At 55.2% G+C, this 23836-nt stretch overlaps 1 protein-coding gene across 1 annotated transcript; it reads left to right on the plus strand.

The window, feature by feature from the left end:
- Positions 1-739: 739 nt before the first annotated feature.
- HS3ST2 (heparan sulfate-glucosamine 3-sulfotransferase 2) lies at positions 740-10661 on the plus strand. Its single transcript, XM_048961794.1, has 2 exons — positions 740-1212; positions 9534-10661. The coding sequence occupies exons 1-2, from the start codon at positions 740-742 to the stop codon at positions 10150-10152; spliced, it is 1092 nt and encodes a 363-aa protein (XP_048817751.1). The 3' UTR covers positions 10153-10661.
- The last annotated feature ends 13175 nt before the right edge of the window (positions 10662-23836 follow it).

A 23836-nucleotide genomic window follows, 5' to 3' on the forward strand; every position in this document is an offset into this window, starting at 1 on the left:
CAAGAGGAATTCCGCCCCGTGCTGCACCCCTGGGTAGTTCAGGACTCAGGTTCAGAGAGATGTGCAGGGCCCGACGGGACAGCGGCTGCCTCCATCCCCGCCCGGCTCAGACGGCAGAGCGGTGTCGGGCGTGGGGACAGAGCTATAGCTCCGAGACCTCTCAGTGCCACACCGTCGGCGGGGCTCGCTAAGAGCTCGGGCAGCGCAGAGCCCGGAGGGCGCGGCGGGCAGAGCGGGGCGGGCAGCCCGCACCTCTCCCGGGGCCCGGCGCAGCGGAGGAGCGAGGACGGTCCCCGTCGCAGCCCCGTCCCCGTCCCGGGCGGGCGGGAGCCCCGCGGCGCGGCTCGGGGGAGGCTGCGACCGCCGTGCGATCGCGGGGGCTCCGGGAGGAGCTGACGTCAGGCGGCCCCTTAAATAGCAGCGCAGCCGCCTCTGCCCCGGCACTTCCCGCGGAGCCGAGAGCCGCAGCCGCGCCCGCCGGGGATGGGAGCGGCGGCGCCGGGGCCGCGGGCGCGCGGGGGCCGGGGCGGAGGGTGCAGCCCCCCGGGGCGGCCCGACCGAGCCGCCGCCTAGCCGCGAGCCATGCCCGTGCCCGTGCCCGAGCGGCCCCGCCGGGAGCGCGGCGCCGGCCCCGCCGCGGGGCCCCGGGGGCAGCGGCTCGCCCCGCCGCCGCGCTGAGCCGCGCAGAGCCGCGCCGCGCCGGGCCGCGCCATGCCCGCCGGCGTGGCCCCATGGAGCCATGGCGCATAGGGCGCCCAGCGGGCGGGCCGTGGCTCCATCCCGGCGGCTGGCGCGGAGGGTGCTCTTCCTCTTCACGCTGTCGCTGTCCTGCTCCTACCTCTGCTACAGCCTCCTCTGCTGTTGCGGCGGCTCCGCCGCGCCCCGCGCCCGCTGCGCGCCTGCCCGCAGCGCCGCCGCCGCCAAGAAACTTCTGCAGAAGTCGCGGGCGTGCGGGCGGCCTCCCGCAGAGCCTCCGGGCAGCGCCGCGCCCGCCCGTCGCCCTCGGGAGCCCCCGGCCCCGCCCGCCGGCAGCGCCCCGGGCCCGGCCCGTCCGGGCAGCAAGCGGCTGCCGCAGGCCATCGTGGTGGGCGTCAAGAAGGGCGGCACCCGCGCCGTGCTGGAGTTCATCCGCGTGCACCCCGACGTGCGCGCCCTGGGCACCGAGCCCCACTTCTTCGACCGCAACTACGACCGCGGGCTGGAGTGGTACAGGTGAGCGCTGCTACGGGAACGGGAATGGCCCCGGGAGCGACGTCGCTCCGCGTTGCCCCGCGCCTCTCCCACCCCGCGCTGCCCGCCCGGCTCGGGCTCCCCGCACCTCTCTGGGCCGTGCCGGCGGTGCGGGCGACGGGCGGGGGGAATCGCGGCTCTGCGCGGAGCGGTTGCGGAGCCTTTCAACTCCCGCGCATCCCCGGGGCGAGGCTGAGCGCAGGCGGCTTAGGAAGGTCCCGGCGCGGCGGCCACAGCCCGTGCCCAGCCGGTCCCTCCGCTGCAGCCCGGGCGGTGCCAACGACTCCGCCTCATCAGGGGATGCACGCACCGCTGAGAAGCGGTCCCCGAACCACGACCGCCCCGGTACTGCTGCGCTGCGCGGCGTCCCTCAAAGCCCCTTTGCCGACAGCTTTTATCTCAGGGTCTGCGAGAGGACAGAACGTCCTCCTGCGCCCCGTGTGCCTCGAGTCAGATAAGCGAGCGTGTGCCCGCGATCCCTCATAATTCGCAGAGAACAGCGAGTGCATCTCTAGGAGGAGATGGTGAGATTTTAATTTAAGTAAAGGCTTCTGTGGACTGTTTGGTGATGCTCAGAGAAGACCCACATTCCTGGCTGCATGCTGGCTGGATCCTGCTCAGCGTGCTGCGGTGAGCACTGCGGGAGCCCTGGGCAGCTCTCAGGCAGGGCTGGGTGCTCGTGGGGCATCGGCCTCGGGAAGCGGAGGAGGCTTGGTCAGACCCAATGCCTGTGAACGTGCAACAGGGGAGGATGCCCGGCACAGGTGGGCGGGGAGCAATGCAGCTGGCTGTGGGGCTGTGCACCCAGCTCTGCTCTCTTCCCCTTTTCCTGAGCAGGGTGATGCTCATCGGCTCCTGAAGGCATTGGGAGGCAGTGTGATGTGATGCTACCTCTTGGCCCTTCTGGGATCCCTGTGTTTGTCTCTGTGCAGGCCAGACATGAGTCATGCCTGTGGCGTCAGGATGCTGCTTGCTGACTGCGAGTGGGTCAAAGCCACTCTGTGCACCACTGGGGTGCTGGGCTGGTCCTCCAGCATCCCTGCCCAGGGTGCCAGCCCTAACACTGCAGCAGGAGGGCTGTCAGGGGGTGCGGGCAGCCAGAATCACGAAGAGCCCTGTAACCAGAAGTGTGCTGCTCTGTGTGCAATGGTTCTGCTGGCAGGTGACTGGTGAGCTAACATGGGTGCAGGTGGAGAGCTCTGAAGCTTTCTTACTGTCCTAAAGGAACTTCAGATTGTCTAAAAGCCATGAAGGATGATTGTGCGATACAGGCAGACAGTGACAGGAGCTGCAGCAGTTTGGCCGAAGGGCCCTGGTGTAGCAGGGTGGGTGAGGAGCAGGGTCATGCTGAGCCCCAAGCCCAGTAGGAACTCTGTGTGCCTTGCATCTGGCTGCGAAGTGGCACTGTCCTGGGCCTTGCAGGCCCCCTGGGTTCCAATGGGGCAGGGGAGCTCAGGGCTGAGATCCTTGCTGGCAGCGGAGGACTGAAACTCATGGTGGTGATGAGAGCATGGCTGGGTGCTGCGGGGCCTGGAGTTGCGTCTAGATCAATGGAGAGATCACATCAGGACAGCGGAGTCTCCAAATTACTTCAGATAAAACAATTAAATGACACTTCCCGGGTTTTATTACTTTTTTTTTTTTTAATCTTACAAATGTGCCAAAACTTAAGCGCGGCGGCTGCTAATGTACAAAGTGTGGAATTGATTTTACTCCTTGCAAGTGGAGCAATTAAATGTGGAGCAGGTCTAATGCTCAGCGCGATGAGCTGCTGTCGCCCTGCCAGGAGAGCGGGGAGCAGGGGAAAGGCAGCGCTGGCACCCAGCGAGGGGTTGATGGCAGCACAGCCAGCAGCTGTCATCCATGGGAGAGAGGGGACACACTGGGACCACTGGAGACGTGGGCTGTGTGGAAGGGCGAATGCTGTCCTCGGTGAGCAGCCAGTGCTCAACCCCTCTGCTCCCTGTGCTGCCAGGCGCTGCCTCCTTAGCGGCCAACCAAACCCACCCTTGCCATTCCCAGTACCCATCAACCATTCTCATCCTCCTCATTAGCAAGAGAAACACTACAGGAAAGGTATTTTTAGCAAGATCGGTTTTAAGACAACCGAAACCAACCGGCCAGCTACTGGGGAGGATCGATTCATCCCCAATTCTGGGCTCAATGCACAATATGGAGCTTTTCCTGCTGCAGCAGTGTGCCAATAACCTTCAATATTTTCCAGAACACAGAGAAAGCGGAGTCATTTAATTTGCAGTTAACTTTGAACGGCAGCTTGGGGTGCAGCTTTCCAGGATTCCTGTGTGACCCCATGGGATGCTCCAGCACTTGTCTTTGTAGTGGTTTGTGGCAGCTGGGACTCGCAGGCACTGCCCAGCTATGGGCCATGCACCTTCCCTGGGGGGGAGCAGAACCCCAGGTGAGAGGGAAATGCTCACGTTCCCCTGCACCTGCAGGAGGGAGCTGCAAACCCTGGCTCCTGCACTCCGCCTCACTAATTGCTCTCTGCTAATGGCCACGTTGGCTCTCACACAAATGGGAGCCCATTAGGTTTCGCCCAACGACACATACTGTTTTGTGGGCTTGACTGACAGTGCATTTTGCTAAAGTTAATTAGCAAGAAGAGAGGAAGGCAGCAAGCTTCAAGGATGCTTTGAAGTTTCCTTGACTTCAGACAGGGCCGTGGCTCAGAGGATGGGTGCATGGCCTCGCAGGGGCTGCAGCGCCCCAGAGCAGAGCATGGGACTGCTGGCAAGGCACTGACCCCAATAGTGACCACAGTGCATGGGAACTTCCCCTCCAGGGTGCTGGGAAGGCACGGGGAGGTACCTCCTTGCAGAGCATTGAGTCTTCAGTGTTAATGATGCGTGTTCCCGTTCTGTCTTCCATGACCTTGTTTGTAAGCCCTGCAATTTGTTCTAACCTTCATTTCTTGACATGAGATTATGCTCGGATCCCGGCACGGCTGTGGGCTCCAAGTCTGAGATGCGAAGGATGCTGTTGGCACCTATCAGAGGCTGCACATAGCCTGCAGTGCCCATGGGAGCTGCTGTGCTGCAATGCCCCCAGCCCCCGGGTGCTGTGTGTGGCTGTATGAGGGATCCGCGTGAGCTGCAGCTCCCCCAGCCCAGCAGCTCTCAGCTCTGGGATTTGGGGCAGGGATGTTCAGGAAGAGGGGAGCTGCACGGTGCCTCTGTGCGTGACGGTCAGCAGCAGTGTGCCTTTTGGAAAAGATTGTGTTGACTTAAAGGACACCGCAAATCTCTGGAGCGTTTGAATGATTAAAAATGAATCAGCAACAAAGTTAATTACTGTGTTCACACTGCTTTTATGCATTGAAATGTCCCTCATTATCTGTCTGTGAGCACTGGTGTAAGTTCTTTGAACATAAACATTTATTAAAGGGAGCTGCTCTGTCATTAACGCCCCGCGCTGCCTGGGGCTGGGCTGTGCTTTTTCTGGGTCTCCTCTCAGCACAGCACTTTCCCAGTGGGGGCAGATTCCCTGAACCATACAGCTTTAGGGGATGGTGCTGAGCCCACCCTGTGGGGCTGAGCAGTGACAAAGCCCTGCTGCCAGAGATCCCACAGTGCTGCCATCCGCATTCCCCACCTGGGGCTGGGGCTGTGGCTGCTCCCAGCGCCATGTCCCTGCATGAGCAGCAGCTGTTCTGGTGTCAGCTGCTGTAGGCTGTGTCCTGAAAGTCTGCTGCAATGTCACTCTGCTGGTGAGAGCTTCTTTTATCTTCCTCACACCTCAGTTTCTCGCATGCTTGACCCAGTTTTGCTAAAATCTTCGTGGAGCTGTGCTAGAGCTTTCATCTACTGACACTGTTTGCAGTCCCGCCATGCCTGGTATGGCACAGCGTGGGGTGGCACAGCACTGCATGGCTTGGCATGGCACAGCACAGTATGGTGTGACAGGGCACAGCATGGCACTTGCATCCTCCCAGCCATGGTCACCTCGCTCTGTGTCCAAGTAGCATATCACAGCTACAGGTGCAGAGCCTGCACGCAGGAACACACTCAGCCCTCCCACCAGAGCCAGCACGGGGGATTTTTTTTTTGGCCAAATTAAACAGTTTGGTTTCGTGCCGACGAGTGGCTGAAGTCCAGGATTGTGCACACATCAGTCTGTGGCCTCCGAGGAGAGCTCTGGCTGCACCCGCCAAATCCTCTGCACACAGCGACTGGCGGCAGCAAATATTTGCCTGGAGCTGGCAGTGCTTCGTGCAGCACTGTGCGGGCTGAAGGCAGAGCCATAACGGGATTACTGAGCACATGCTCCCCCCGTGCATGTTGATCCGCAATATCTCAATCATCTGATGAATTTTTGTACAAATTTATCCCTGGGAGAGTGTTTCACGCATGTTCAACATCAAAGCAACGTAGCCAGCAAGGGAGCGTATGTTTCTTTAATGTGGGAGTGTTGTAGGGACTGCAGGGTGCCCAAAGGCAGATTATGAGAGAATTAATAATTCAGGTCTGGGAAAGGTGCTGGAGAGAAGTTAACTCCTTCCAGGCAGGTGTTGATTCACAGGTTGGGAGAGAGCATTAATGCTTGTCTGCAGTGTACTAAAGGGCTTTAAGAATTTAGTAACTACAATAAAAATAATCTCTAATTCAAGAGGAATTAATGCTGTATCTCCAGCCAGATTAGTGCAGTGAGCAGGGGATTTGCTGGAGCTGGGGATGCCTAGCAGGTTTGATGCACATCCCTGGGTTGCACCCTGGGCAACCAGAGTGGCAGTGGGGCACCTTTGGCAGTGCAGCCCTGTGCTCTGCTGGGGAGGCTCTGCCTTCTTCCCCATGTGTCTGCAGCTGTGCAGGGCCCTGCTGTGTCCTGGGGAAGGGGCTGTCAGCTGTCCCACACTGTCAGCCAAGCAGAATGTGTGTGCAAGGAGCACTGTGCCAGGGAGGGCTGAGAAGTGCCGGGGTGACTGAAGGGCACTGGTGAGTGGATGTTGGCATCCCACAGCCAAGAGCATGGAGAGCTGCAATACCCCTGGTGATGAGAAGATACTCCTGGTGATCACTCCCAGCCTTTTTGGCAAGCACAATTAAAAGCAAATGAAGGAGAAAGCTGAAGGAATGCATTGGGAGTGGCAAAGGAGCTGCATCACTAGACAGTGCCTCCTGGAAGGAGGCCCTCCAACTGCTCCCACAGCCCCAGGACCTGTCTCTGCTCCCACAGCTGATCACCAGGGCAGGTTAGGGGAATGGCTGCTCTGCAGCCCACACTGCTTCAGTGAGACCATTGTGGAGCTTGCCCTGCCACGTCCGCAGACACGTCCATGCCCCGCTGCTCACTCAGCAACAGCTTTAACCTCCTGCATTTCTGCTGTGTCGCAGATTCTCTTCACCAGGACAAAGCACATCGTGCACACGCTGCCAGAGGGACAGTTCCAGTCTGGTTGCTGCAGCCCCAGGGTGCTGTGAGCAGTTATGATGGTGGCATCATCCTGGTCCCCAGGTTTGGCCATGCAGGTGAACCCCTGAGCACCCAGCAGCAGCCCTGGAGCCAGCAGCATTCATGTCTCACCTGTGCACACTCTGCACCTGAGCAAGTGCTGCAGTGAGCCTGGCCCTTCCATGTCACCAGGATGTCACTGCACTGGCACTGGCTCTGGCAGGGGTCCGGCACTGCAACCTGCTGCATCTTTGGCTAAGGAGCACCCAGGAAGGAGCCCACTGCACCCACAGCACCGTGCAGGTGCTGAAAGCCTTCAAACCCGAACGTGCCAGCCCTGGGCTTAAAACTATGTGACATGCTATTTGTATGCAAATAACTTTCGGAATGCAAAAGTCCAAAAATATCATTTTAAAGTCAACTGTAATTAAGTTTGCAATGCATTTCCCAGCTCCTGCAGCTCTGGGAATCCCGCCGTTAACACAAAGATGAATGTGTGGATGACATTTCTCCCCCTCGCACGGTTTTGCTGGTGATTTATTTATCTATTCGGGCTGGGTTTTGTTGTCTCAGCAGTCTCTGTTGTTCAGGAGCAGCGAACACTGGGAGTCCATTTAAAAAGAAAACAACTCCTGTCTCATTTCCGTAATTTATTATGCGGAGATTTTGTGTTTTTCATAATTGATTAGAACCTGTAATTTCATTTTTTAAATACGTGGACCTATTAGCTCACGTAATGAAAGTCTAACAAGCCTGAAGATGAGCCATTAATGAAACAGCAGTTTTATGATTCTCCAACAATATATTGTAACGGCAGTTCGCTTATAAAGCTGTCCTGCACTGATTTACACCAAAACTTGTTTGTGATATGGAGATAGCACTGGCACTAAATTAGCACTTCCTGACAGTCATTAAACAATGGGAATCATAATCTGGATTTATGGGGTTTGGAGCAGAGCAGTCAGAAAGGCCAATTAAGCCACGGCTGTGCTCGGCTACCTATGTAAAACATTTCTATTAATTTATGCTAGCGAATTAGTTCTCTTTCAAACAAAAGAACTGATCAAGAGCAGGTGAGGGCTGCAAGGCCAGCAGCACCGTGCCCAGATGAGTCCCCTCTGGGCTGGGTCTGCTGTTGGGTTTCTGTCTGCAGCTCACAAGCATTGCCAGGGGCTGAGGACATTGCACTGGGGACCCTGCAGTGGGTGCTGGGCTGAAGGTACCCCCCCAGAAGGTCTCTGCTTGCAGCCAGCAGGCGGGTGCATCTTGCATGCTGCATGCTGCAGTATGCCAGGAAGAGGCATGGCCATGCAGAGTTATCCCATGAATAAAGCAGTGCCTGTGCTCTCCAGCGGAACGGCTGCAGGCAGTGCTCTGATGTTTGCTTTCTGTGACTGCTCCTGTCCTGAGGCTTTGCTGGGCAAGCCCACACATCAATAGAGCCAACTCTATTAAGATGACTGCTGCACCAGCTCCTCCTGCGCCTCACTGCCCTGGTTCCCTTGCACTCCTGTGCAGCCACATGACTTTGCCTATTCAATTGCAGGAGCCCCAGGGACTCACGACCCCCACACTGAGCAGCTGCAGCAGGTCCCTGGTTGCAGCATGCAGGGTTTGTTGCCAGCAAAGCTTTCCTGGATGCACATCTCAGAGCTCATGGTAAAGCTCTCCCCAGGCAGCGTCTGTGCCTTACAGCTCACAACTGAATTGTAATCAGCGAGCCACTAACTTCCACTGCAGAGTGGAAGAAGTAACAGATGCTTTTGAGCAATAAACATAATTGAAACATGAAGTGCCTGTGAGCACAGTGAGGCCCTTGGGGTGCACTCCCCAGTGCATGCTCAGAGCACTGGGCAGTGCTGCAGCCATCTGTGTCCAGCACCGTTGTATCCTTGTTCCTTCCAAAGCCCTGAAGGTGGAGGAGAAGCTATTCTGCTCGCAGCCCAACCAAAAGGATGCCATCAGAACAGGTGTTGTCCCAGACCCCTCAGTCAGACTTTGGGTCCCCCTCTCCTCGATCCCAGCGGTGCTGCTGTTGGCAGTGCTGCCATATGCCCAGTGCTGTCACAGTGGCAGTGACCCGCAGGGGGCTTGTGCCAGCTCCTGGCACAATGCAGGCACCCTGCTCTCCTGCTGCAATGGATCTAATGGTTGACTCTGGTAGTACAAGGCCAATTTATAAATCTTTCCGTCCCATTAGATTTTATTTGATTTGGATGTTCACGCATCAAAGCAAATGATTTAATTAGCACTAAGCGGGGCTGCCTGCCCCAGCCCTGCGGCTCTGCCTTCACCCAGAGATGGGCACCAGGGCTGTGTGGGGCTGCTGGGGGCCAGGCGTAGGTGGGGACAGCTGTGATCCCATGGGGAGTGGGGCTGCACTTGGGGCTGGCACTTGGCTCACACTAGTGGTGACCAGCAGAATCATAGAGCAATGATGGCAGGGGCAATTGCAACAGTTCCAGAAAGAGCAGCTGTAATTTCTTTTGGGAATGGCAACCAGTGTAGCAATATGTGATGAATGGACTGGAGGCTCCACAGAGATTTTCTCATGGTTAATGCCATGGCAGAGGTCAGGGCAGATGGCTGCAGGGTGAACTCACACATTGCCCTGAAGCTGGTGAATTCAGCACCAGTGGAGATGGAGCTGCCACAGTTACTGCATAGCGCCTCTCCAGGGCAGTGCCTTCACCTCTGTCCTTCATGGCTCTGGGCCCTTGGGGCTGAGCATCCCAGGTAGGTGCAGCCCCTGCAGGAGCTGGGACTGGACATGGCTGGGGCAGCCCCTGCAGTACTACAGGAGGGAGCTGTGCCCTCCTATCCTCCGGTCCTGCTGGGAAAGGACACCCTGCCAGCCTGGTTCTGCTCCTCACCACCTCATTCTCTGCTTGCAGGAGCCTGATGCCACGCACACTCGACAGCCAGATCACGGTGGAGAAGACCCCCAGCTACTTTGTCACCAAGGAGGCCCCACGGCGGATCTTCAACATGTCACGGGACACCAAGCTGATTGTGGTGGTGCGCAACCCCGTCACCCGCGCCATCTCGGACTACACGCAGACACTCTCCAAGAAGCCTGACATCCCCACCTTCGAGGGGCTGTCCTTCCGCAACCGCAGCCTGGGGCTGGTGGACACCTCCTGGAACGCCATCCGTATCGGGATGTATGCCGTGCACCTGCAGAGCTGGCTGCAGTACTTCCCCCTCTCTCAGATCCACTTTGTCAGTGGGGAGAAGCTGATCACCGACCCAGCTGGGGAGATGGGCAAGGTGCAGGACTTCCTGGGCATCCGGCGCGTCATCACTGACAAGCACTTCTACTTCAACAAGACAAAAGGCTTTCCTTGCCTGAAAAAAACAGAGAGCAACAGCTCACCTCGCTGCCTGGGCAAATCCAAGGGGAGGACTCACGTGCAGATAGACCCCGAGGTGATAGAGCAGCTTCGGGACTTTTACAGACCTTACAACATCAAGTTCTATGAAACAGTCGGGCAGGACTTCAGGTGGGAATGAGCAGCTGGGAGCAGAGCTGCGGTGACATGAGCTGCAGTCTTCCATGGGGCAGTGGGGGGGCAGGGCCAGGACCTGCACAGCCCCATTCTTCCTGCAGTCGCAGCATGACAGGAGGGGCCCAGGCTGCTGCGGGGTGAGCAGGGACAGGACCACAGTGCCCACAGGTGTCACAGGTGCTGCCATCCCAATGCACAGCTGTGGAGTCCTGTGTGTTGGTGCTGTGGTGATGGCTCCACTTCTAGGGTATGTCCCTCCTCAGCACCCCAAAGGGACCCGGGGCACGTGGAACAGAGGATGTGCCCAGGGCAGGCAGGGCTCTGCTGCCCACTGCCTTCTGTCCCTGCAGAGCAGTGTGGCTATCAAGAGGGTGAGATGTATCTGCTTGAAACAAAACGTCTTTGAAACGTGTTGTACCAATATTTTGTCCTGTGAATAAAGCACAGAATCCTGCTGTTACGGGTACTTTAGTGGCACTAGTGTCCTTGTTCAGCATGTGATCCCTTGTGTAAATAAAAGAGGCTATCACTGGTCCTTACGCATGGGCTTTTCTTAGGGCAACCTCCTCTGTGTTTGGGGCAGCCCCGTGGCATCCTGCTCCCAGCTGTGGTGCTGGGCTGCCGGTGCTGCAGGCAGAGACCCAGGGACAGCACAAGAGGGAGGGAAGAGGCCCTGCAGAGCTTGGCATGGGGTTCAGCTGCTCCAGCCATGACACCAGGAATGACACTGACATGGCCGGGCACAACGGGGCAGATCTGTGCTGTGGTTGTGCACTCACAGTCCTGTCCCATCCTGCAGTACTCCATCTCAGCAGGCTATTAGCAGTCACAGTAACAAGCACCACTGATCGTGCATATCAACAGCAGCTCTTGCTGGAGAGATGTTATCTGCCTTTCTGAGTGTTGGACTGTTTGAATCATCTATTGATTTTCTCAGTAAATCTCAGGCGTTTCTGTCAGAGGTTGCAATTTACCACTAGCATCTAAATCCCAGCTAGAGCCCGAGCTGCAGCCTGCCCTGCCTGCAGGCAGCCCTGTGCCCATGGAACCATACATAGCATCATGGAAACATTAAGGTTGGAAAAGGCCTCTGGGATCACCAAGCCCAACCCCAGCCCCTCCCACCATGCCCCCCAGCTGTGTACCTCAGTGCACATCTCCACGGTTCTTGAACACCTCCGGAGATGGTGACTCCACCACCTCCCTGGGCAGCGTGTGCCAGTGCTGGACTGCTCTTCCTGAGCCTTCCTAGGGCTGATTTCTGTGCAAAGAACTCTGATCTTGGAGGTAATTCATGGCCATCTTACAGCACCCTCCCTACATCCCTCCCACCATTGCCCAGCAGCAGCTGCAGGAGCCGGGGAGCACCCAGCAGTGTGGCCCCAGGGACAGCTGTGGGCAGGCGGTGGCCAAGGGGGGATTATCAGGAAGATGGGATATCTTCTCATATGATTTTTTCCTTTAAAGGAAAAAAAAAAAAAAAAAAGCATTCACAGCAAAACTCACAAATCCCAGGCTTGCAGTGAAAAAACCATTTCCAATCCACTCCAAGGAAACAGAAGGTACTGGGCTAGGTTGATCCCCCCAGCAGTACCGTATTAGTGGGAAATTAGAGCTGGAGGCTGGGGAAACCACAGCAGTATCAGACAATTACTCTACATTTGTTCTTACAAATGTAGGGAGCAGAAATGGGCTTGCATCAGGTATTAAATTTCCGAGAGGTAGGCAAATGAGGGCTCAGGAAGGGCTGTGCTGACCATGCTAATCATGTTGGAAGCTCCTAAAACAAGGCTTAAAAGGCATTCAAGCAGGCAACCTGTGCACGGCAATGCCAGTGCTGTGCAGAGGAGCTGCAGGAGGGAGCTGGGTGCCACAGCAGGTGCCATCATGGAGCTGTGTCCCCCCAAGCTCCCAAATGCCACTGGGTCCTGAGCACACAGCACAGAGCCCTCTGGTGCACAGCACGATTTCAAGCAGCCCGGATTAGAGGAACTAATCCCCTCCCAGTGGCTAAATCAGCCCAAAGCCCTGGCTTAGTGAGTGCTGGGAGCGCTGTAAGCACGTGCAGAGTCAGGGAGGAGGAGATGCATGGGGGTCGGGGCTCCCATGCAGCAGCAGGCAGCAGGGTTGGAGCCCTGCAGGGCTGGTCACAGTGTGGGGTGGTGCTGGGCCCACATCCATACAGGAGGGGCAGTCAGTGCCAATGGCACCCAAGAGAGGGACGTGCAGGGCGGCCCGAGGTAATTGGCTTTGTCAGATGTATTTCCTGTGCTGTACAGCTGTGGTCCTGAGCAGCATCCATGTGATTAAACAGTCATAATAGGTGGTAGGAAAAAGCTTTAGGAGTGAACTTGATAAGCCAGCATGTAAATCGTAACAGCCGCTGTATAATTTTTATGGGTATGCCTTTCCTGTCCCCTATGCTTTGGTTAAGGGCGGCAGAATGCTGTGCTGCAGAGTGCATCACGGCTTGATGGAAATGTCCACAGACAGGATGGCACAGCAACCTTTGGGTGACTCGGTTAACATGCGTGCCAAGTTCAGAGCACTGCGTCCAGCTGCACGCAAGGAGGGATCAGGCTGCAGCCATGGATGTCAGCACTCACGTTCAGTGCACAGTGAGACTGCATGGCCCCTGTAGTACAGCTCAGGACGGGTTCTCCTGGGGCAGGAGGGCGCCTGCTCCCTCCGTGCTGCTGCAGGACCATGGCCGTGTACCCTTGTAAGGCTGCAGGGCTCAGGACACTGCCACAGCCCCCCAGTGCTGCAGCCCTGCAGCCATTGCGTGCTCTGTGTTGTGATCGGATCACTCAGGCTTGAAGTCCCTTGAGTGGCTGTTTAATATTTATCAGCTCATAAATACTTAAACGTAATGAATGTGACTTAAGTGGTCCCCGGTACTGTTTATGCTGAAGAGCTCTTGAGCCACGCTGGGTCGGAGGAAAACTGTCCTCTCATGGCAAGACCCCAGCGAAGGCAGGAAGGTGGCTGTGAGCGTGCAGCTGCAGGCACAGAGCTGCAGGCACTCGGCTGCTCTGCTGTCCTGGTGTGGTGCTGCTCAGTGGCACCAGAGGTTGGGGTGTCCCAGCCATGAGCACCACGCTGCACCACCCAGCTCTGGGCTGCGTGTTGGATGACACCGCAGTATTTTCAGTTGCTTGAGAAGCATCGTTTGTCTCTCAGACTGAAGTGGGATCACGTATCCGTAAGTGGTGAGAAAATTTCATTAACTTCTTCTTAATTAATATAGTTCACCTTCACTGCTGGCTCCGTGTTTATTGGCTGCAGCAGGGAGCAGGAGCCAAGTGAGAGCCTTAGAGCCGGGGGGAACCTCAGGCACATCCATCTCCCCTTGAGAGCTCTGTGGCCATGGGTTGCTGCTGGGCCAGGCGGATGGACCCAATGATGGACAGAGCCATGGTCAGAACCACAGACAGACCCACGGACAGACCTGCTGCTCTCTTCCTATTGCAGAAGTCAATCGGATTTCTATTTTATGTGAGCCAGTAAAGTATAGTGTGTAAACTGACCACGCTCCTCTGAAGCTCAGGCCTTCTGAGGAGTTCTGTTCACTTAGGAACCACGTCCACTCCATCCCTGGGTCAGTCCACAGCCCCTCCTGTGATGCTCTCAGGAATTACCCTGCAGGATGTCAGCTCCAGGTCCCATCACGCTTTCCAGTCCCTCTGTGCTCTGCTCTCAGCACACAGTGCTTACCCAAAGCCTGGTACTGACTGCTTCCACTCCTACCCACCTGTGTCTCTAAACTGAATTACACAGAGTTCTAACGACATTTTTCTCCACCCAAGAGGAGCCGGGCAGCAAATAAATGTGCTCATTAACAGGAACCTCTAACCCCTTGGAAATCATTAACGCTCAGGCAAGAGTTGGGATGGCAATGCATTCAAGTAGGTCAGGATTCCTTCTTTGTATTTTACCAGGCTGCAGCAGCCAACAGCAGTGTGCTGTCAGATCATTCCTGCACGGTGCCACCATCTCCAGTGGTACCACCATCCCCATCAATGCCAGAGCAGAGCCAGGTGAGCCCCCAGAGGCACAGCCACAATGACATAAGCACCTCCTGCCACACCACACACCAATGGGCACAGTTAATTCACTTTGAAGGTTCTCCAAGTTCTTCCACGAGCTCTGTTCCATGCTCCATTGAACAAGAGCATGTGAAAATGGGAGGATGTGATGGTATCAATACTGCACTGAAGTCTGGGCATCACTGCATTATTCGTCACCTGACAGCTAATTAGCCAGATGCCCAATTAGGACGGCTCCCTGCAGCCAGGGCACTGCCATGCTGAGCCAGTGGTCGACTCTGAGCTCAGTGACGGCTGTGAATGCTCCCAACAAAAACATTTCAGCACAATGCTGTGCCTCATCCCCTGCAAGGAAACCATCTCCAAAGGCACAGGTTGCAGTGCAAAGCCATGGGGCTGGTCCCAGCCCACCCAACAGCAGCTGCACGGCACCGGGGGCACAGGAACAGAGGTGATGGCAGTGCTGCTCTCTGCAGCCCGTGTGTGCAGCAGTGATGGCAGCAATACCCGCATGCTGCAGTGCTGGCGATAAGGATGGCTCAGGTACAAATATTTACCTAGAGATTGACTGGATTCAGCTGAGTTCATTCCTATTAGAGGGTCTGTTAGTAATTATCTGAATATGCGTGATTACCTGGGGACCTATAATCTGCCACAGTAATGAGTTCAATGGCTGATGTGGCATAACAAACAGGAGGGGGAGGGGGCGGGCACTGCGGCAGGGGCACGGCAGGGCCCAAGGACAGTGGGAGCACGGAGCTGGGAGGCACAGGGTCTCCCAGCAGCAGAGAAGGACGAGCCTCGCTCCATCCCTCGGTATCACACATCATCTCCCCCTGCTGCTCCTGGGATGGGGCCACAAACCGCCCCCTCCTCCCCCAGCAGCCCTCAGCCTCCCCCGCCCTCTCAGCAATGCTGGGTTCTTGTGGATCCAAACACTTTATTTAAGAAATAATGATCTGAGAGCGCAGATAATCTCCGTCCCATCTCTGCCTGCTGCAGTGCTGCCATGTGCTATCACCATGTTTAGTTACGGCACTGTTGTGAGAGCAATGCAGTCATTAAGCTCTAATTTCTAAAACAAAGATAAAATTACGTGATTAAGATCTAATTAAACCCTAACTACCAGCGCCATGAATCACTCCAGCACACAGTTTAATGGATGTCTTTTGAAGCCATCGTGCATTTTGTTTCCTTCTGCGGCTGATGATTTCCCTGAAGGGATTGGGTCTGCTCGCTCTGATGTTTGCTTTGCTGCTCTGCTTTGGCTGGGGACCACTAAAAATGTTTACATGTGAGCAAGAAGCTCGAAAATCCATTTCTAACCAGACAGAAAATTTCACTTGACAAGCTCGTTCAGACGTGTATCTCAGTAGAAATAATCAGAGCACGGAGGGTTCTTAATGCCAGCACCGTCCCCCAGCCCCCAACCTGCTAACGCAATTTCAGTCCTGACATGAGCTGTGCTGCAATTAGCGTGGGCTGCCTGCGTGCTGGAGAGCCGTGCCCGGGTGCCTGGTGGCCAGAGCTGCGCTGCCTGGCATTCAGACTCCTTGTTAGAAGGGAAAAACAAGGCAGAAATCTCCCGCACAGCTCTGGACTGCTGACTCTGAGGGACAGTGCCATAACAATTTTGATGGAGAATATTGTCATTTTTCTTTTCACCTGCAAAACATCAGGCTCTGCTGCCCAAGCAAGGCTGCTTGATGCAGTCAGGCTCATCCATGTGGGCGATGGTGCCCTGCATCCCCCAGCCCTTGGCATCCCTCCTTAGCAGCCAAGCATTGCAAAACTCAGTGCTGGGAGCTCCCACGATGCTTATCACAGGCAAAGAGCTGAGACTCACCTCACAGAGAGCTTGCTCTTCCTTGGAGAGAATGTGGCAAGGTGACTGCCTACCCACTGCTCACGTGTTGGAAGGGATGGAGAAGGGCACTGCAGAGAAACAATGCGAAGAGAAGTTATGGCCCCATTTAGGTTTGCTTTATTACCTCTTTTTGGCAGAGGAACACCTGTTTTTCCCTGAGATGTCACATTAAATGAACACATCCTCCCGCGGGCAGCTGCAGTGCAACAGGTGCCCAACAAACTGCTGATGGGAAGGGGAACTCCATCATTAATCGCATGCTGGGAGACAAAGCGGTTCTGAGATCTGCCCCCCCATATAACCGCTAGCGGGTCCTAATAACGGCAGTAAGTCAGGGGAATGTTCCCCAGGTGACTCAAACAGCCAAGAGAGATAGAAGAGCTGGAGAGGAAATAGAGGAATCGAGCACTGTCAGTGCCTCTGCTGTACACTGTTGGAGGGGCTCACTTCCTTAGGTGCTCCTGGCAATGTGACAGGCTCGCACATGTCACCAGTGGGCACTGGCAGGGCGACACAGGGCTGCACAGGTCCTGCACTGTGTACAAAGCAGCACAAAAACAGTAGGAAATGTCCCTGCTGGGATCAGCTGGGCCCAGCAGTACGGGGCAGACAGCACAGCCCAGCATGGTGTGGGATATGTGGGCTCATGATGGGGAGGAGAAGGACCTATGGGGTCAGGTCAGAGCAGGAAAGGGAGAGACTTGGGCACCCAGCACAGCCACACCTGGGAGCAGCTTCAAAGGGAGAGAAAATGCTGCTGCTCCAAGTTAATATTCCCTGGTGGAGCTTCTTCTCCTCATTATTCTGGTCGTTACTTAAGCAACAGCCGCTCAACACTTGTGGTTCAGCAGCTGAGGAAGGGCTGAGTGCAAGAGGCTAATTTATTTTCTTTTAGTGCTCCTCATACATGGCAGCCCCTGGCTGCTCCTCACCGCTGGTAACCAACTGTAGGCATTTCAGATATTTCTAATGTATGAAAGCAACCGGGAAACAGAAATTACCCTCTCTGAAATAATTCCTGAGACAGATTTCTGTTGGCACTCTGCAATAGATGCGCAGGGGAGGCACATGCTGCAAGCACTAGCTTGCTTTTCCTGAGCAATTTATTAGCCCTGCCATCTGGTTAGGACTTCATTTCTTTCCCCTGGTTAAACGTTCCTCATTGACAGAAACGGCATCTGCAGGAAACATGAGTAATGGGAGCAGCAGTCAGAACCCATCCCAGCCCCACATGCTGCATGGATGTGCTGGGCTCAGTGGGGCTGTGCTGGAGCCCGATGGCTCTGTTGTCACTGCCCCTCCTGCCCCACTGCTCTGCCCCAGCCCAGAGCTGCAGACATTTCCCATGGCGGGCGCCCACTGAGATCTGAGTGGGTGACGGATGATCTGCTGAGGATGCGCTGCCTCCGCCTCTGCCTGTGCAGCCCAAATGAAATTAAAATATTGACAGAAGCAATTTCCAGGGGAAATTGGAGGAGTTGGAAACAGGGCTGGAGGCTCCCACTGGGTGCTCAGCATCCACCATCCCCACTTGGGGATGGTGCTCATCACCTCCCCCTTGGTGTAATGAAGCATCCCCAGCACAGCTAACGGGCACTTCTGGCTGGAGGTGTTGTGGTGCAACCCATAACGAGCAGTGGCTCAGGCCCCAGGCAACACAGGGCTAGGTAATCTTGACTCCAGGCAGGGATAGGAGGACTTCATGCCTTACCTTCCTTACCTTCCTCTGCATAAGTAACACAGATAAACTGAATTACATGTTCCTTAGCTACATGTCTTAACACTGCCTGGATGGAGTTAGTAGAAGGCACACTGTGCTGCTTCATTGCCTTTACATAAGACAACCCATGGAAAGAGAAATCGGACCATTATTCACTGCATACCTGAACACTGCTTGGGCAGTTGGGTGTTGCCCTGGCACTCAGCTCCAGCCCAGCACTGCCCTAGGATTACTGCAGGGCTCTGGACACATCCTCATGATGGACACCAGCTGCCACTTGGCACCCTGCGCAGAGCATCCCGCAGCCACTACTTCCCTCTGCACCACCCCACAGCTGCAGGAGCACCATCATCTGCAAAGGTGGGAACCCAGGGCCATGCAAGGGCACTGCATGTGCATGCATCAAAAGGCTGAAGAACGAAAGCAATTGGGCTGGAGAAGCCCCACAGAGGAACTGGAGAGCCCATGCCCTACCTCTCAGCGGCCACTCAGAGTCTGATGGCAGCTCAGTGGGCTCTGGGTGTGCTCCGAGCTGCCTCAAACAACAGGCTGGCAGGAGATCAGGTTGACTGCAATAAAAATTTCATTACTTGTGTGTTTGAAAAGCTGTTGTACTATTTTAGAGAAGAAAGGTAACCTGTCATGGTTTATTAATGCGCTGTAATGGGGCTCTTCGCAGGCAAAGGGCACGTGGGAGCTGCAACGTGTGCCATGGGCTGTGCAGCTCCGGCTGCAGCACACAGAGCACACACAGAGCACTGCATTCCACATCCCACCTCATGCAGGGACTCCCAGTGCAAGAAGCAGCACTGCTGGGTGCCATTTCCAGGGACAGGGCCCGGCACAGCCATAGGAGCCCAGCATCTCCTGCACACACACTGAGCAAACAGCAGAGAGGTGCTGAGTTAGCCAGCACCCTCCTCCTTCCCCTTGAAATGTGCATCGAAGTGTTGAGGATGGCAGAGACAAGAGCTGCATAAATCTGCCTATTGCTGCAGCTCCAATGAAAGGGAGTATGGCGGTTAATTAAATCCATTCATAATCAGATGGATTTTGGTCTTACTTTGGGCACAGTTTCTGCTGTTTTCTCTCCTCTCAGAATCATCTTCCCAGAGAGATTCAGGGGAAAAAAGCAAGCCCAACACTTTCTGAGTGCACACATTTTCCCCAGAGAGCCTGTGCGTGATTTCCCTGCAGGCAGCACAGCAGGGCCAGCCCAGCACTTGGCTTTCTGAATGCAGTGCAAGGGTTTCCTATGCCCCTCTCTTTCACACTGTCCCACAAGGCAGCCACGTTCCACCTGCTCCCTGCCCCTGGCTCCACATTTCTTGCCACCTCCGTATCCCCCTGCCTATGTCTCCATGTCCCCATGTCCCACGTCCCCATGTCCCCATGCCACCCCGGTGTCTGCTCCCTCCCTGCCCCCCCCCCCAGCACCCATCACTTCTGTGCCATTGCCCCCATTGGCCAAACTTGTAATCTCATCAGAGAATGAAATCAGGTTTGTCTGACAAACCTGCTCCTTTTCAGCCAGGCTGACAGGCAGAAATTTATGTTCCCAGGCTCTAATTCTCCCATTAATTGACTCTTGCAGCAGTTCTCCCACTGCTTTGTTCAGGACTGATGTCAGGCTAATTGTACGCAGCCTTCCTGCTCACCTCCCTGCTGCCGCATGGTGCACCACATCCTTCTCCTGCTGCCATTTCCCTGCTCCCACCCCAACTCATCACCCCCGGTGCCACCATGTCCGTGCTGCTGCCAGCAGCTGGGTGTCCTGAAAGTAGCTTTGGGACAGCCCAAACTACCATGGCCTTGCAGAGCTGCTGCATCTCTGGGGCTTTTCCTCCTTAGTGTCCTTTTCCTGAGTGTTTAATGCACCATTTGCACGCTGCAGATTCGTTTTTAACAATGCTTTTAATGAACGTACATGGCTGTGTGTATGCGTGCGTCAGCTGTCCAGGCTCGCACTACATTTTACAAATCAGCACTACTTTTGGGAAAGCTAATTAAACATAATCATGAAAACCTCATTAGTCCTCATTTACATAAGATACACAGAGAAATTCCTTAACCCTTAATCCTGGCAGTCACAATCCATTTAGGTATCTCCTGTTTGTTCTATTCAAAGGCAGCAGCACAGCCTCATCCTCTCCATGCACACTCCTCTGCAGCACCACTCTCAGGGCAGGATGGGGCTGATGCTCCTCAGCCCTTCAAACGACGCTGAACCCAGCCCATGCCAGCACAGGTCTGTCTGCATGGTGGGCAGCGCATCCTGCACCACAGAGTGAGCATCAGCACATCTTGCACCGCAGGCACCAGGGCTCTGCAGAGCAGCTGGGGAAGGTGGTGGTCATGCAGCCCATGCCAGGACCACCACGTTGGTCACCATGAGTCAGGATGGTGCCCGCCACTCCCTGGGCAGTACAGGAGTGGCTACGTGCCTCTGTGCTCCTGGTGTAGAAATGCAGCTCAATTAGAGCCCCCGTGTCATACAAATGTTGGAGCATTAAAAGTATTGGATAAAAGTGCTTCTGCTATTAAAGCAGCTCACGTCCTGGAAGCCTCCGCAGTAAGCTGTACAATTTCACCCTGCGATACCACTGGATTAAGCTGTCCCCACAAAAGCCTCTTATAGTACGAAAAAAACCATTAGCAACCTATGAAATCAATAGACAACACGGTCCTGTTGCTGTAAAACAACAGAATTAGCCGCAGAGCCAGCAATAGCACCAATTAAGCTGGGGCCTCATTCCATAAACTCACACAGGAAGGACTCGGTGGAACCAGAGGAGCAGTCATCCCACATGGGAACGTGGGAGCCAGCGCTCAGCAGTACAGGCAGTGCACATGGCACAAGGGGCGGCACCTCAGCATCAACCCCTGCATGGGATCCAATGTGAGCATGGGGAGCCCCTCTGAGCCCCTGCTGCCCCCTGTTATCTTCCAAAGCCATTAGTTCTATTTCTCAGTGGCTCGATCCCAGGCGGAGTTGGGCAAAATGCAACAAAGCAACAGCAACAAAAAAAAATGCGGCAAACTCTGCAAAAATAAAAAAACAAAATGCAAACTGGGATTTTGCTCAGTTTTTGCCAAGTAGGCTCATTCCCTATCAACATCTAAGTCAGCGAGCACAGGAAACCACTCTGCGAGCAGCTGCCCTGTATCCCTTATCTCAGCTGCCAAGCAGCAGCTCTACGCCTGGCACTGGTGGCTGAGCTCACTGTGACTGGGATTGAGGGTCCTAGTGAGAGGAGAAGCAGAACAGAAGTGGGCACCCTGCAATGAGCCATCTGGGGGCCAGCAGGAACTGTGTGTGGCTCCGTCCCGGTTGGTGCGTGGGGCTGAGGAGGGACCTGGAAGACTGCGTGCAGAGCCTCGAGCCCTGGTGACAAGTGTTTAAACATTAAATGCTGCCTTACAGGGAGCGTGAGGCTGGGAGCTGAATCATCACAGAAAATAACGTGCTGTGAAGGATGGATGAAAGGACGACCAGGGAGCGGCTCTTGGTGAGAGATGTGGCTCGGGGCAGCCATCGAGGGAACTCCCATTCTCTAGAAAGCACAAACCCACCAGACTCTGCCAGAGTGTTGGCACAGCAGTAATTTAATAGAAATCAATCATGCAAAACAGACACGGTATGAGTTTGGGGATTCATTTCCATATATGACGCTGTTCTTTATTGTCTTCCTGGCCTCAGTCTGACCGTCAGAGGCAGCAGGAGCTGGCACGTGGCTGGTGGAACCACACAGTACTCGAGCTGCCCAACCCACACAGGTTCACCCATCCCAGCTGCACTCACTGCCCCTCACTGCCCACCGCCCCATTCCGCCCCATGCACTGCAGCATCCCCTGTCATTCTGATAACCCAGAGGGTTTTCATCACCTGCAGGCAGCCTGAAGGACACGGGCAGCTCCCCTGCACAGCTGCCTAACAGCCCCCAGTAGCCCCCAGTAATTGCTGTTCACATCCCCTAATTGGACATTCAAAGGATTCCATAGACAAGGTAGTGGTCCAACATGAAAAACAGTCTTGATAGTGTGATGCAATATTTATACAGAGCCTCATGTTGGCATTGATATGGAGTGTGCAGCAGGCTGACTCCTGATGGGGTGAGGACCACACATCCCCCATCTCCATCAGGGATGCAGAGCCTACACTGCATTCTCATCTCCACCCCACCCACTCTTGTCCCCATCCCATTTTCATCCAGATCCCATCCCCACTTCCATCCCCACCCCATCCCAATCCCTGTCTCCATCCTATCTCCATCCCATCCCCACCTCCATCCCATCCCCATCCTCATCCCACCCCTCACCATCCCATCCCCACACCACACCCAGCACAGCCCCAGGAGCATGCAGTTCCCCCTGGGAGCCCCATGATATCACCTAGCAGACAGCACAGTGAGGGCAGCTCCTCCTGGGAGTGCCCTGTGCTTTATGGAAACATGATTCAAAAATACTATCACCTCAGGGAAAAGAGAGATATATTTGAATGGAACTTTATGGGACACGTTTCTAACAGGTTTAACATTTACCCAGTTTCATATTTTCTTTAGCTCTACTGGGAGAACTTAACTTCCTGTGAAATTCAGGTTGCAGATTTGGCTGCTCAGCCAACCAGGAAAGTGGCTCCAATATATGATTCCATTCCAACTGATCAGGAACACCAGCCCATCTGGAACACGGAGTGCAGGAGCCTGGTGGCCTCTAAATGCTTGGATTCATGCTGATTGAAATACTAAAATCCCACAGAGCACACAAGTACCTGTCTGAAACCAGCACAGAACAGAAAACATCTCACTGCCCACTCAGGACAGGAGGTGCTGCCTTTCCTGGCAGTTTCCCTAATTTAATTACCAGCCCTCCAGCATGTCCTTATCACCATTTCCCAGGAGGTACGCCTCTTGGGGAGGTGTTCATAGGGGCTCTGTTCCCAGTAGCTCCACAATTTAATTGCAGTTTGCTGCCACTTGAGTGCAGGGTGAGGGGCCACGCTGGGCCCTATGAGCCAGGCCAGGGGGCACAGCCCGGTGAGTGAGTGCCTGGCAGCACCTGCCTACAGCAGTGCACAGCCCCAGCAAACAGATGCAAACACATGAGCGTGGAGGAAAAGTCCTCAGGATTTTTAAGGCATTCAGTAACAGCAAGTGAAGGCAATGCATTATTTAAAGGCTCTTCTAAGGAGAGAAAAAGCTTAGTTAGCTTTTTAGGGCAGAGCAAGGAGGGAGCAAGAGAGGAGCTGCAGGCGGCAGGCGCAGTGCTGCAGCAGCTGCAGGGCAGGGGCACAGGCTGTGGGCAATGCACCGGAGCTGACACCACGCAGTGTGGGGTGCCAGCAGAGCCAGGTTCAGCCTTGTGCTTCAGCTGCAGCGAGCAGCCAGCTCAGCTGTGGGCACACGGTGTCCCCCGGGCCGCCTCCACTCGGAGTGCTGCTGCTCGCACTGTGCCCGCATGGAACCTGTGATGGACGGCACCGAGCACTAATGGGCACTGCGGTACCGGAGCGCTGATGGATGGGGTGTCACTGGGTTTAATCCAGCGCCATTAGCCATGCTGAAGACTCGCATATCATTTGTAAAACTAATGGGTTGCTGGAGGTCATTCGGTAATAAGAATGAGAGAGAAGGGTTATTAGTTTTTATCAGACATTAATTGGCCAGAATCGATTACTTCTTTGGCATTTGCAGTATAATAGGGGCACTCCTCCCAGAACCCCCAGTTGGCAGAGCAGGGCAGGTGGCAGTGGTCATGCCAGGCTCTGGGCATCACCCACCCACCCCAGCCAAGGGCAGCCCCAGGTCCCTGCAGCCTCCACGAGCCCCAGCACAGCCCGAGTCTGGCACAGCCATGGGCACAGAGGCAGAGCTGCTATGGGACAGTCCAGGAGCTGTGGGGTCACCCTTTACTTCCACACTCACAGCACTGCACGTATCTGGGGAGCAGCAAAAACGCCTGTAAGGCGGCTCAGGTGATGCCACATTTATCTAACAAGCTTCCAAATGAAAACTAGCATTTGGACTTACTGCGTTCTGGCTCAAAATTTGAT

This window comes from Lagopus muta, chromosome 15, assembly GCF_023343835.1.
Source record: "Lagopus muta isolate bLagMut1 chromosome 15, bLagMut1 primary, whole genome shotgun sequence".
In the NCBI taxonomy this organism is placed as follows: Eukaryota; Metazoa; Chordata; class Aves; order Galliformes; family Phasianidae; genus Lagopus; species Lagopus muta.